Source organism: Meriones unguiculatus, chromosome 7, assembly GCF_030254825.1.
Source record: "Meriones unguiculatus strain TT.TT164.6M chromosome 7, Bangor_MerUng_6.1, whole genome shotgun sequence".
NCBI classification, from domain to species: domain Eukaryota; kingdom Metazoa; phylum Chordata; class Mammalia; order Rodentia; family Muridae; genus Meriones; species Meriones unguiculatus.
The window spans coordinates 53,341,920-53,354,571 of record NC_083355.1 but is presented as its reverse complement, the minus strand read 5'-3'; the positions used below and the strand labels follow the sequence as shown (position 1 = coordinate 53,354,571).

Here is a 12,652-nt window from a genome sequence, read left to right as displayed (position 1 = left end):
GCTGAGTGCTAGAGCACTTCTTAGTATACACAAAGTCATGGGCTTGATCCTCAGCACCACAAAAGGAGAACAGAACAGTAACAAAAATTACAGCTGAGCAATGATATGGTCAGCAGATACTGTCTGCACCCTGCTCCTGGATGTACTGAACAAAGAGAAGGGGGATTCTTTTGTTTCCACTCAACTGTTTCATGTAGCCTCAAATCTGCAGTCTTCCTGCCTCACCTCTTGAATACCTGGATTATAGGTACGCACATCCATACCCAAATAAACAGGAGGATTAATTTCCTTCCTTCCTCTCTTTCTTCCTTCTTTCCTTCCTTTTTATTCTGCCTGTTGTGCTGAAGCCCAAAACAACATGCTAGGTAAATGCTTTGTTATGGAGGTGTAGCCACAGCACTAAAGGGGAGTCTTTAATTTTTCTGCATTTTAATGAGGTGAGAGTTTAATTCCTGAACTCTATAGGTGAGGAAACTGAAGCACAGAAGGGTCAGGCAGCAGACCATAGTCACTGGTAGTTGCATACTTCCAGTCCCACAGGTTTCTGGAGAGTTTGTCTCTACTTCCCATGCTGGTGTCCAGGAAGAATGGGGTCTCCAGTAGAAAACTAAAGAAGTAGGCAGGTGCTTATTTATCACCACTGACCTATTTTATCTGGCTTCCTCACTGAGCATCAACAGAGACTTTTCTTTCCAATTGAGCAGTTTCCCTCTTGTTCTTTCCCAGTCTTTGATTTCTGAAAATGTGGCTGGGCCTGCTTAACATGCTCAACAGTACAGCAGGAAGTAGCTCCAGCGGATTAATGTGGATTAGCATGCTCCTCACTTACCAGCTTGTGTTTGAGGTTTTAAGTTTTACAAGTTCAACATTTCTCCTTTTGGAAGGTAGGGGTGCAAACAAACAGTCCCAATACAGTTAAGTTACTTCTGATGAGAGGGATGGAAACAGTAGGCCCAGGAAAGATTCTTCTTGTATTGAAAACACAGTATCTAAGACTGGACTGAGACCTAAGGCCATTAACAGACATAGCAAGAAACAACTGCATTCATAAAAAGTGTGATCACTACAACTGACCTACAGATGAGGTGCTTGGCAATGTTACATGTTTGATGAGATTCTACCCCTGAAATGAAGGTGATTCCTCAGGCCAGTAAAGCCAGAAACTGCAGTGTTGGAAGAGAGTGTTTTACAATGGGATCTGTTTTACGTACCAGAAAGGTTTGCTTAGCTCATCATCAAAATTTAGTCTTATGACTCTTTGTCCAAAGCATTCTTTATCTTGTTTGAAAGAACAGGAGGAGGAAGGCTAGATTCCTTAGAATTTAAGAAAATGGAGATAGCAAGGTGGCATTTTGTGTATGAGTCTGCCAACCTGAATCCAATCCCTGAAGTCCATGTAAAGATGAAGAAAAGTGACACCAGAGTGGCTCCCACACACGCTCACACACATTATGCACACTCACAGGTACTAAAATAAATGTAAGAAAATGTGCTGCAGTTGTAGCTGGATAGTAGAGTGATTGTCTACCTTGCATGAGGCCCTGGGCTCTAGTCTCAGAACTACACAAAAGAAAACACCACTTTCTAACATGTTGGGTCTCCTTTTGGTTCCAGCATCTCCAATAGTCTGTACCATTGGCTCAATGCTCTTGCGGAATGTGTGGGTGGCTCCTTCATCACCATGGGATGCCTTGTGCCTAGATGCCACTGCTTAGCAGAATCTTCTTTTTGTTCTAGGTCTCTCTCCTGGGTTGCCCTGACCCAGTGGTGCATGAGATTGCCTATCAGTACGGCAAAAACATTGGAATAGCATTTCAGGTTGGTATGCTTGTTTGTGGGAATGGTGCCATATAGGTAAAGCCTGCACTCTCCTCAGTGTAGAGCAGTCAAAGCAGTGAGGACAGTGCAGCTCAGTGGGTATACTCATCTCTCCTCTCGCCAGCTCATAGATGACGTATTGGACTTCACCTCATGTTCTGATCAGATGGGCAAGCCAACATCTGCAGACCTGAAGCTAGGCATAGCCACCGGCCCTGTCCTGTTTGCTTGCCAGCAGGTAGGTCTTATTCTCTTTGAAACACTGCTGAGGAGCCCTCTGGAACCAATATCTTCAGGCACAGCTGGTAAACTGTGAAATAAAAAACAGCTGGAGGCATTTAGATAAGGGACCACAGATTTGATCCTGGTTTCATAACTGATGTTAGGGTGGTAATTTCACTTCTATAACCCTTATCTCTGAAATACAGATTGTAATCTCCTCAGTTGTTGTCAGGGCTACTTGATGTAACACTCATTATCTTGTAAATCATTAGTACTGTTTGAATTTCATGTGTTTTGGTTTTGCAAGCTTGACAATTCCTACTCTTGTGATTGGGTATGCCTCAAAGCAGGTTCCAAGGTTGTGTCTAAGTCTGAGAAAGTCATAAGATCTAGAAGTTTAATGCACTCTGAGAGAAGCCTTGGAGCCAGAGCCATTGCTTCAGGATGTGAAGAAGTCAATTGAATGCACTAGAACCTTCCTTTTCCCGATTGAGAGAAGGAAGTAAGGAAAGCTGCTTTCAAGTCCTCCTTAACTAGATGAGATGCTTAGGAAGCTCAGCAGTGACTGTCAGGGTAGCCATTTCATAGTATCCTCTGTAGGTCCTGACCATATGCTTTGGCTATGCCAAATGCTGCTTAGAACAAGTGGGCCATTAGCTGTATGTAGCTATCATTAAAACTCATCTGAGTGGCATTTAATTGTTTATTTGGCAGTGTAATGAAACAGTTTTCACCAATCTAAAAATTTTAAAGTATCAGTTTTTTTTCATGAATCTTGCCTGTATTCTTTCTTTAAAATTTAAGTCATAACTTCTCTAGCACATAGTAGCTCCACTTTGTTATTGAAACCAATGACCTTTCTTTTGATTTATTTCTGATTCAAGAAAGAGAAGCTAGCAGAGCCTAGGGGCGGCTGAAGCCTGGATGGCCGGGCTGGGTACCATGGACAGTCTCAGTCAATTAAAGACTAAAGACTATGAACAGAGATGATGGGGCACTTTAGTAGAAATTTCTGTCTTCATTGCCATGCTTCATCGTCTCAAACATTAGAGGTGAAGATAAGAAGTGAAAGGTGTGCAGTTCAGATACAATGGCCCAGGCCTATAACCCCAACACCCAGAGGCATTGATGTTGGAAGATCATGAGTATGAGGGCAGTCTGGGCTACATACAAAAAAGAAAGAACGAAAAAACCCTCAAAAAAATTAAAAACAAAATACATTCTATGAATGGTAAGTCCCTTCTCCCATGATACTAGAATATATTAACTCAATAGCCCAGTATTCAGGAAGATTATTAATATATAGGCCAAGTTTAGAAAAAAATTTAAGAAAACCTTTTTTATATTAGTGCTTTAGTAAACATTTTCTGTTATACCATAACTACCTACAAACACACACAAATAATCCTGAGCCATTTGTGTATAAATGAAGGTTTATCTGGTAATAGAAAATTTAATCACTGGCCAGCATTTGTTGAACAATTACAGTCACAGGTTAGCATGCATGAACAAAGGACAGCATGATCCATGCCTCGAGCCAGCTAGCTCAGGAAAGATCAGTTAACTAGGCCCTGAGCCTTTCCCTGGTTCGTCGAGAAAGAGCTTTGGTTTCTTCCGCTTTTAGAAGTCTCAGCAATTATAAATACTTGTCATGAACTCCATGAAACAAATGAAATGGACTGACTTCTTTTGAGTGTTTCATTACATAATTTCTTATGAAACCAATTTACTGTCCTCTACACAAAGGATTGATAGCTAATTATATGTTCAGATACAATGGGACACAGTAAGAACAGAACTGAATGCACAGCTCTTACAATTGGCTTGCAGTAAGATGGGAAAATGCTGAGATACTGTATTTGGTTGGTTGGTTGGTTGGTTGGTTGGTTAATTATTCTCGAAGTACAGGCAAGGAAAAGGAACAGAAGGTTACACAGACTATGGTTTTATGTGTGCCTTACTGATAAATCCCGGAGTCATGAGGCACCCAGTTCTGCTGACCCGACAGCACTTTCCCTTAAGAAACAGTGCAGCCTCAGAAAGGAAGCACATGATGATGCTGAGCAGGAAGTGACCCTAGACAGAAACTCATTTTGCATTTTGGCACATGGGCCAAAAGTTAACCAAATATATATTCATATCTAAGCAAACTTGTATTTATACATTGCTCTTAAAACCCTGAGTTTAGGCTCTTTTATAGATTATGCTGTTAAAAAGAGGTTTTTAGCAAGAAGTCTGTCAAAAGTTCATGGGCCTTAAAAATAATTTGGGGTGAATCAAGTTCAAAAAATCATACAGAATTATACAGTATCTTGCTTTAATAAAAACTGTGTTGATTTTAGTTTATAAAGGGTTCTTTCTTACATTGTCCCTGATGTCACAATTCTACTTTGTGGTAGATAACTGCTTGTTCTATGAATGAAACTGATGCTCATGTCTGGCCAAAATGGAACATCTGGTAGATGGCACAGAAGGCGATTGAACATCTTTCCCAAGTCTTCTAAGACCAGCATTCATTTTACTACACTTGAATTGCTCCTGCAACTAACAGTGTGGATAACAGTACCCAGTAGGTCTGCCCACAGACCAGGTAACTGGTGTGCCCTAGCACTGGAGATACTCCGCACACGATTATCCACTATTAGTATTGGTTAACATACCGTTTACTAGCGTTGTGAGGTGTTGTAAGCCTTTCCCAGGAGCAGGTGTCTTGTCCACAAATTTGCTTTTGAAGGAATCCATCCTAGGCCTTCCCCAAGCTGGTGGAAGTCGTCCTGCCTTAGTTTCCCAAGTACTAAGATAACAGCCTTGTCCACCAAACCCTGGCTTCTTTCCTCTTTAATGCTGGATGGTCAATGATCTGAGCATTAGGATTTGCTGGACTAAGAACTGTTTCACTGACTCCTATTTTTGGTATCTCTGGGAAGGATTCCCTGATGACTGTTGTTCAGGGATCTGAAGTGCATCAGGAGGCTGTTGCTCGATGGTGGGGATTAGCCTCGCATTGTGTATGACCCTGGATTTGGTTCTTAATGTGCACATGCACCACACACACATAAATGCTTCATGATTCCCAGAGAAGTCTGTGATGACAGAATATTAGCATATTCTGTGTATATTTTCTTCAAGGGCAAAAACTTGAACACAGTTGGTAGAGTGCTTGCCTTGCCTGCACAATTCCCTGGGCCCCTGCACTTGGGAGGTAGAGGCAGAAAGATCAGGAATTCAAAATATTACCAGCTATATAGTGAATTAAAGGTCATCCTGGGCTACATGAGATTCTGCTAAAAAAAAATAAATAAAAGAAAACGAAAAAAACAACAAGTGCAAACCAACCAGAGCCAGAGGCAGCTGTCTGTAATTAATTGTACATAGAAACTACTGGACAAGAATTGGAAATACATTTATCCTAAACAAACAAGTCTCTGCCCTTTTTCTTTAGAATTCCTTGTGCATTAACATGATAATGTTTACCTGAATTTGCTGTGCTATCTCAAGCTTTATAATTTTTCTCAAAATACATGCTTTTGAAAAAACTTGAATGCATTTTTTTTTATATCTGACAGCCATTTTTGCTGTTTGTGATGCCCCAAAAGGTACAGTTAATTAGAAACATTTGTCTTTTTTCTTGCTTCGACTTGCTGATTCCCCTCCCTAAAGATAATATTTGAACATATAAATGTGGGAAAATGAGTAAGACATAATGATATCCTTCAATTTGAAAAACAATTTGAGATAATCTTTGGCTATTTATTATGTATTTCTTAAAAATCTCCATACTAAGTCTTTCAATGACAGAAAAATACTTAGAAAGACACTAGAAGTGAGACTCCATTAGTTTAAAAGCTCTCTTAAAGAACTTTCCTTTGAGCTGTTTGTTATTGATAATCACGGACCTACGTGTCAGGCCGGTCAGCAGCCCCCACCCCAGATGCCCAGGCTTATGCCACAGTGGTGACTAGCTGGTGTCTTAGAATTATCCAGGTTTCAGGTCTCAATGCACTGATCACCTTGTAGTTATAAGAACATATTTTAGAGTTAGAATCTGATTCACTCACAGATTGTTTATCTACTTGTTAAACTGCATGAGCAAGCAAAAAACAAAACAAAACAACAAAGTCTTCTCACTGAATCTGGGGCAAAAACCATCTTCCTGTTTCTCAGTTCTTCCTCACATATAGAGGGGAGTAGGGCTAAACAGTAAGCTTCTAGAAGTTTGATATTTTCATACTGAAATTTACATGCTATTATTTCAAAGGAGAAAAAAAGGAGGAATGTAGTCATTCTCACTGCAATTTATATTTCTTTAGAATTTTGCTTTCTTGGTGTTTTTGCAGTAAAAGCTTCAGAGAAACTACACTATTTTATTTATCACACATAACTCATACTGAAAAAAATAAAAGCTTATATGTCATAAACTGGGAATCTTGCTAGATGCCAAAGACACCATCGCATCTGCTTTAAGATACTGCCTATAAATAAGCAGGTGGGAGAGAAATATTTGAATACTAAAATAAACGCCTAAAGGCTTGACTTTCTAACCACCAAAATTATGATTGATTTCTTGATTTGTTTCTGTTAAAACTTAGTAAAGTTAAAAAAAAAACTTTTTTTTTTTTTGAGACAGGGTTTCTCTGTGTAGCCTTGGCTGTCCTGTACTTGCTTTATAGACCAGGCTGGCCTCAAACTCAGATCCTCTGCCGCCCAGAGTGCTAGGATTACAGGCGTGCACCACTGAGCCCCATAATTTTATTCTTGAAAGACCAGTAACTAATGCAACTTAGTTACATTCTGTACACTTAGCTGCCTCTAAATGTTGACAACTTAGTTTCTAAACACGTACTGCTCTAGAAGAACAGGACTCGTTTGGTTAGGGCTTCTCTGTGTGCCCTGTTTTTCCTTCTGCAGATTCCATGGTCACTATTACAGGACAACTTACTTCATCCTTCAGGTATAGAGCCAGGAAAACTGACAACTGCCATAAGCATGGATGTCTGTGACCAAACACATCCCACCTCTTACTCCATGGAACTACAGACTGCTAGAAATTGTAAAAGTTCAGACTGAAAAGAAAGAAGGCGGAGATTGAGGAACTCACTCAGCTGGGGTGGCTGCTGGCAGAACCTAGACATGAGGCCTGGATCTGGAAGTGATGTGTTGTCCTGGCTTTGTCCTAGTGATGGTGGGAGTCCTCCTACATAACTGCTACGAAATGAAAATAGAAGACATTTTCATTACTGACTTTAAGAAATTTATATTGTGTGTATGTGCATGCACAGGCGGAGAGACGGGCGGCTGGGCAGACTTTTCAGGAGTCTTGTTCTCTGCTCCTGTGGATTCTGACATAAAACTCCAGCTGTCAGACCTTTGACCCAGTGAGCCATCGCTCTAGCCAGGCTTTTCGCCACTGTGCCTTTTTTCTCCTATAATTTGTGTTGCAGTGAATTAGTTTTCTTGGGCCAGCCATTGAACTTAGAAAAGCAGAAGGAAGAGTTTTCCTCCCCTACAAAGTCTCCAAGTCCCCAAGTTTTTATTGTGGTGTTAGGAAAGGAAGCAAAGCTCTAACATGCTGAGCAAATGCTCTAATGCTGAGCTGTATGCCTACCCTCTTTCATAACTCAGTACCACTGACCTGGTTGATTGATATCTCTGTCTCCTCTAACCCAAAGATGTGCATTAAAATATTGGGGAAGTTTTGATAATCATGACACCAGTATGATCACATGTGTTAGGAGTAGGATCTAGACCTCCACCTGCAGTATCCCATACACATGCAGATGATTCCAGTGTGCACCCTAACCTCTCCCTAAACCAGTGGTTTTCAAAATGCAGTCCTAGACCAGCAATGTCAACACCTGGAAATGAATTTAAAAAGGCACTCTCAAACCAGATCCAACTGAATTAAAGCCAAGAAGCTCCAAATACTTTGTCCTCATGCAACTTACTCAACACTGACTACAGATAGAACAGTTAGTTCCTTTTTAATATGTATGTGCATCAAGGTGTGCACCGCCCTTCGAGGGCAGAAGAGTGTCAGATCTTGTGGAAGTGGAATTACGGGAAGTCTGTGATCTTCCTGGTGTAGGTGCTAAGAACCCCACAGCCTCTGCAAGAGCACCAAGTGAGCCATCTCTCCAGCCCCAAGTTTTTGTTTTTATTTTCTATAGTTACAAATACCAAAAATGCTTAATTCCTCCTGAAAACAATAACTAGATTTCCCTTCTTTATGGTTAGTTCCCAGAAATGAACGCTATGATAATGAGACGGTTCAGCTTGCCAGGAGATGTGGACAGAGCTCGGCAATATGTGTTACAGGTAAGACTATTTGTAAAGGACCTTTTTTTTTCTTAATCTTGTTTGTGCACATGCATGTGCCTAGCACATATTTGAAGGTCAGAGGACAACTGGTAAGAGGGTGTGTATCCCAGGGATCAGCTCAGGTGATCAGCCTTGGCAAGCAAGCACCTGTACTGACACATCTTGCCTCCCTTCCAGGTAGACCATTTTAAATACAAAAGGCAACAGCAGGCACCGTAGCAAACATTTTACGTACAGGGCAAATTGGTCACCCCTTGATTTGACGAAAACTGGGATACTCATTCTAAAAATTTACTTTTATATTTGTGGTACCTTTGTGCTGTGCTTAAAGGAGTTGGTTCTCTTCTTGCCCCATGTGGGTCCTGAAGAACGAACTTGTTCAGGCTTGGCAACAAGCTCCAAGCTCACTTCCTATCTTGCTAAATGGTTTTAACAGCCTACTCATAAATGTTTCCAGTAAAAGTGAATGGGTCCTAAAAACTTGAACCAACATGGTCAACTATGCCTTCCTGAGAGCTCTTCTTTTACAGGGACAACTATTGTACGCTGTTCAAGACCTAGAGGCTTGTGTTAAACATGGTGTTGAATGTCTTAAGAAATTTCTCTCAGACACCCAAGGGTTTTGTTTTGTTTTGAATAATTATTTCCAGAGCTGCGAAGCCTTTGACCTGAGTTCAATTCCCCCAAGTTTTCCTCTTATATTCACATGTGCCCTGTCATGTGTATACTCACATGCACACACTAAACACAATACAAATGGATTTTTTTAAAAGAAGAATGATCAGTTTCCAAATTTATAGTTCTCTGGAGGCCACAGGTTAAATGCATGCAATGGAGTAAGTAAACAAGCGTGGTATGAGATCATATTTAGTGTGCAACACATGAAAAGAATTCTAAGTAAATATGTTCCCAGTGTTTTAGTGAGTGCTTAGCAGTGCTATAAAGACTCAAATCCAATAGAACCTTAGAAATAATAGTGCAGCCATCCTTTGGTATCCCCGAGGGTGCCAGAACTTCTCCCTAGATTATCAGAAGATGTGTTCAAATTTTTAGAACATTGCTTTATACTTTAAACTATCTTTGGATTGTTTATGGTACCTAATTATAATATGATTGTTTAGAGCAACGGATACATAAAGAATGGTAACAATGATGTACATGCTCAGGTTATGTACAAAAGCATGGGTCTTAGAAAGCGAATCAAGGTCTCAAGTGATCAGTGATACTGAAGAGGGAAATTTTAATTCTAATAAATACTACTATTCCTTTCAAAAGCCAACCTGCCTTGGTGACACAGGCATGCACTTAGAAAACAAATTAGATGAAGTCCTCTAAATCCTAGATCCTTTCCCACTCAATGGGGGCTTCTAAATCCTATTTCTTCATTTAGTATGTATGGACGACTCGGGATTACTAAAGAGTTGATTAAAACTTACTGAGCAGGTCAATGTGAGTATAAAGACTGAACACTAAATGGGAGAATCCTCAAAGCTAGTAAATTCTTACAAGACCTTTTTTAAGCTCCCTGGTGCCAGGTGCTAATCAGTGCTTTGTAACGTGTCAACAAGTGCTCCACCTGTAAGCCATCTCATGCCCAGCCTGTTATTCGACTCACAGAACAGAAATAATCCCAAGAACTGACAAATGGGCCAAAATATATAGTCAAATTGAAAAATTCAAATACTAATTTAATCATTTACTAAGTAGGCTAATGAACTAAACAGATGGTTTTTAAAAGAAATACAAATGACCAGTAACTATTTGAAAATATGTTCAACATTCTTAGCTATTAGAGAAATGCACATTCAGACTGGGATTCCATCTTAACCACCATCACAATGGCTATTATCAAGAAAACAACAATAAATGCTGGTTAGGGTCTGGGATTAAAGGAATCCTTACTTACTGCTAATGGGAATGTAAAGCCATGTGCCAACTATGGAAGTCAGTGCAGAGAACTACCATATGACCTATCTCTACCACTCCAGGATATATATCTGATGGACCCTTGAGACAGCACATAACCAGAGATACTTACAGTCCATGTTTACTGTTGGACGGTTCACCGTAGCTAATAAACAGAACTAACCTAGGTGTTCATCAACTGGTGAATAAAGAAAATGTGATATATATGCACAGTGGAATTTTATACAGCCACAAAGAAAACAAAATCAGAGTTGGAAAGATGGCTTAGTGTTCTTAATGTTTAATTCACAACTGCGTGTGACTCCAGTTCCAGGATTTAATACACCCCCTTCTAGTCTACATGACATCTATGCTCAACATGTACATACCCACATCCAGGCACACACATAATTAAAATAAAATTATGATATTTAAAACAGATGGAGCTAGAGATCATTATGTTAGGCAAAATGAGTCTCAAAAAGAATCGTTTCTCATAAGCAGAGTCTAGATTTAAATTTAGAAAAAAGATATTAGAGGAAGAGTTAATAGAATGTATTTACATAAAAGCAGGAAGGGATAACCTTGAGAAAGAGGGAGGACCAGTAACAAGTGTGGAATTAATAAGAACCAAGTGTAAAGTATGTATGTATGTATGTATGTATGCATGCATGTACGTAAAGGCCATAATTGTAACAGGTATTTCAGGAAGAGAATCTACAAAGTGGTCACTACAAAAGGCAAAGATACCAAAACTGGCTCTGTATAATAAACATACTGGATGCCAAAAGAAAATGGAGGAAGAAGGTCTTCCAAAGGACGTCTAAGTAAACATTTGGAATTCTCTACTGAGTTAAACTGCTAAATAAGTCACAAGTGCAAGTGAAGTCACACTTAGAGAATAAAAAGTTGGTTTCTCGTTGGTTGTGATCATGCATCTTTTAATCCCAGCACTTGGAAGGCAAAGGCAGATAGATCTGAGTTTGAGGCCAGCCTGATCATCTATATAGTAAGCTGTAGGCCAGGCAGGGTTAGAGTGAGACCCAGTCTTGAAAAGAAAATTAAAAGTGTTGGTTTCGCACATATCCTTTGTAGTTTGTAGTAAGTTATTTATTTGCACTAGTACTTACGTAAGATGTGTTAAAACACCAAGGAGAGAAAGCAAAATGGCACAGAAAACTAAACTCTGTCATGTTCTGAGTAAGGTTTTTCACCCAAATACTAAGAATATTGTATTCTCAATAAATGATTGTGAATCACGGAGAAGGAAGTGTTTAATGGCACAGAGGAGACAGAAGAAACGGTGTCTTCATACAAGACTAGAAGTTAATCTGCATGATGGCAAAGGTAATCCACAAAAGAACTTAAGTCAGTGAGATAATGCTTAGATTAGGAAACTCTGTAGATAGGATATGTCATTTCCAACAGGAAAGGCAACAGATGGCAGAAACCAGCTTTTTCATCCATTTAGATTTTCATTTTAAAACAGGAAGGTTTTTTGTTTGCTTGCTTGTTTGGTTGTTTGTTTTTTCATAGGACAGGGTTTCTCTGTGCCTTGTCTGTTCTGGAACTCACTCTATAGACTAGGCTGGCTTCGAACGCTGAGATCCACCTGCTTCTGCTTCCCAAATACTGGGATTAAAGATGTGCACCACCAGCACCCAGATTAGGTAGAAGTTTTTAAAAGTCTTAATGCTTCTGTAAAAATAACAGTAAATGGCTGGTTGCATGACAGCTGATTTCTGCATGTGCTGAGAGAGCTAAAGAAGAATGTTTACATATGAAGAGGTAAAGCACAGAAATTGGCAGCCACTTGCTGGGAAAAGAACTTCAGGCATAGTCTGACTCATCTGATCTGAGAAGGTGTTAATCTATCATAAATCAGCAATCCAGGAGCTGACCTCTGCTTTTTTTTTTTTTTTTTTTGGTCTCCTGTAGAGTGACGGCGTGCAACAAACAACCTACCTCGCCCAGCAGTACTGTCACGAAGCAGTGAGAGAGATCAGGAAACTTAGACCATCCACAGAAAGGGATGCCCTCATTCAGCTTTCAGAAAGTGTCCTCACAAGAGACAAATGACTATACTTTCTGTTCTTTCTGGCAGCTATTTTACCAGACTGTGCCTAATGAATTTTGTGAAATGATATTTGCTTCATGTGCAGATAACCAAAAATCATTTTAGAAAATAATTTCAACCTTACTATTGGTGGGCAATTTTTTTTATTGGCAAAGTTTTTCAGAAAACTTTTTAAATGTAATTAAACCAGTGTCATTATAGTCCTATAAATTCTAATCGAGGTATCCTGATGGTTATATGTGGTATTGTTTACACTGTTAATGCCCACATGTAAAGCCATTACACAAATAAATAATCAACGTTAAAATTCAA

The 12,652-nt window shown here is 39.6% G+C and overlaps 1 protein-coding gene across 2 annotated transcripts in view; it reads left to right on the top strand.

Annotated features, from left to right (window-relative positions):
* Nucleotides 1-12,652, top strand: part of Pdss1 (decaprenyl diphosphate synthase subunit 1) — a 43,341-nt gene extending 30,689 nt beyond the window's left edge. Inside the window, exons 8-12 of one of the 2 annotated variants that reach the window (XR_009592948.1) lie at nucleotides 1,738-1,818; nucleotides 1,943-2,056; nucleotides 4,440-4,630; nucleotides 8,275-8,355; nucleotides 12,202-12,280. Coding sequence is in view for 1 of the 2 variants with exons in the window: in XM_021654588.2 (XP_021510263.2) it covers nucleotides 1,738-1,818; nucleotides 1,943-2,056; nucleotides 8,275-8,355; nucleotides 12,202-12,342 (417 nt within the window). In the remaining variant the exon portion in view is untranslated. Of the gene's footprint in view, nucleotides 1-1,737; nucleotides 1,819-1,942; nucleotides 2,057-4,439; nucleotides 4,631-8,274; nucleotides 8,356-12,201 lie in introns of both variants that reach the window. The other variant, XM_021654588.2, reaches the window with a different exon arrangement.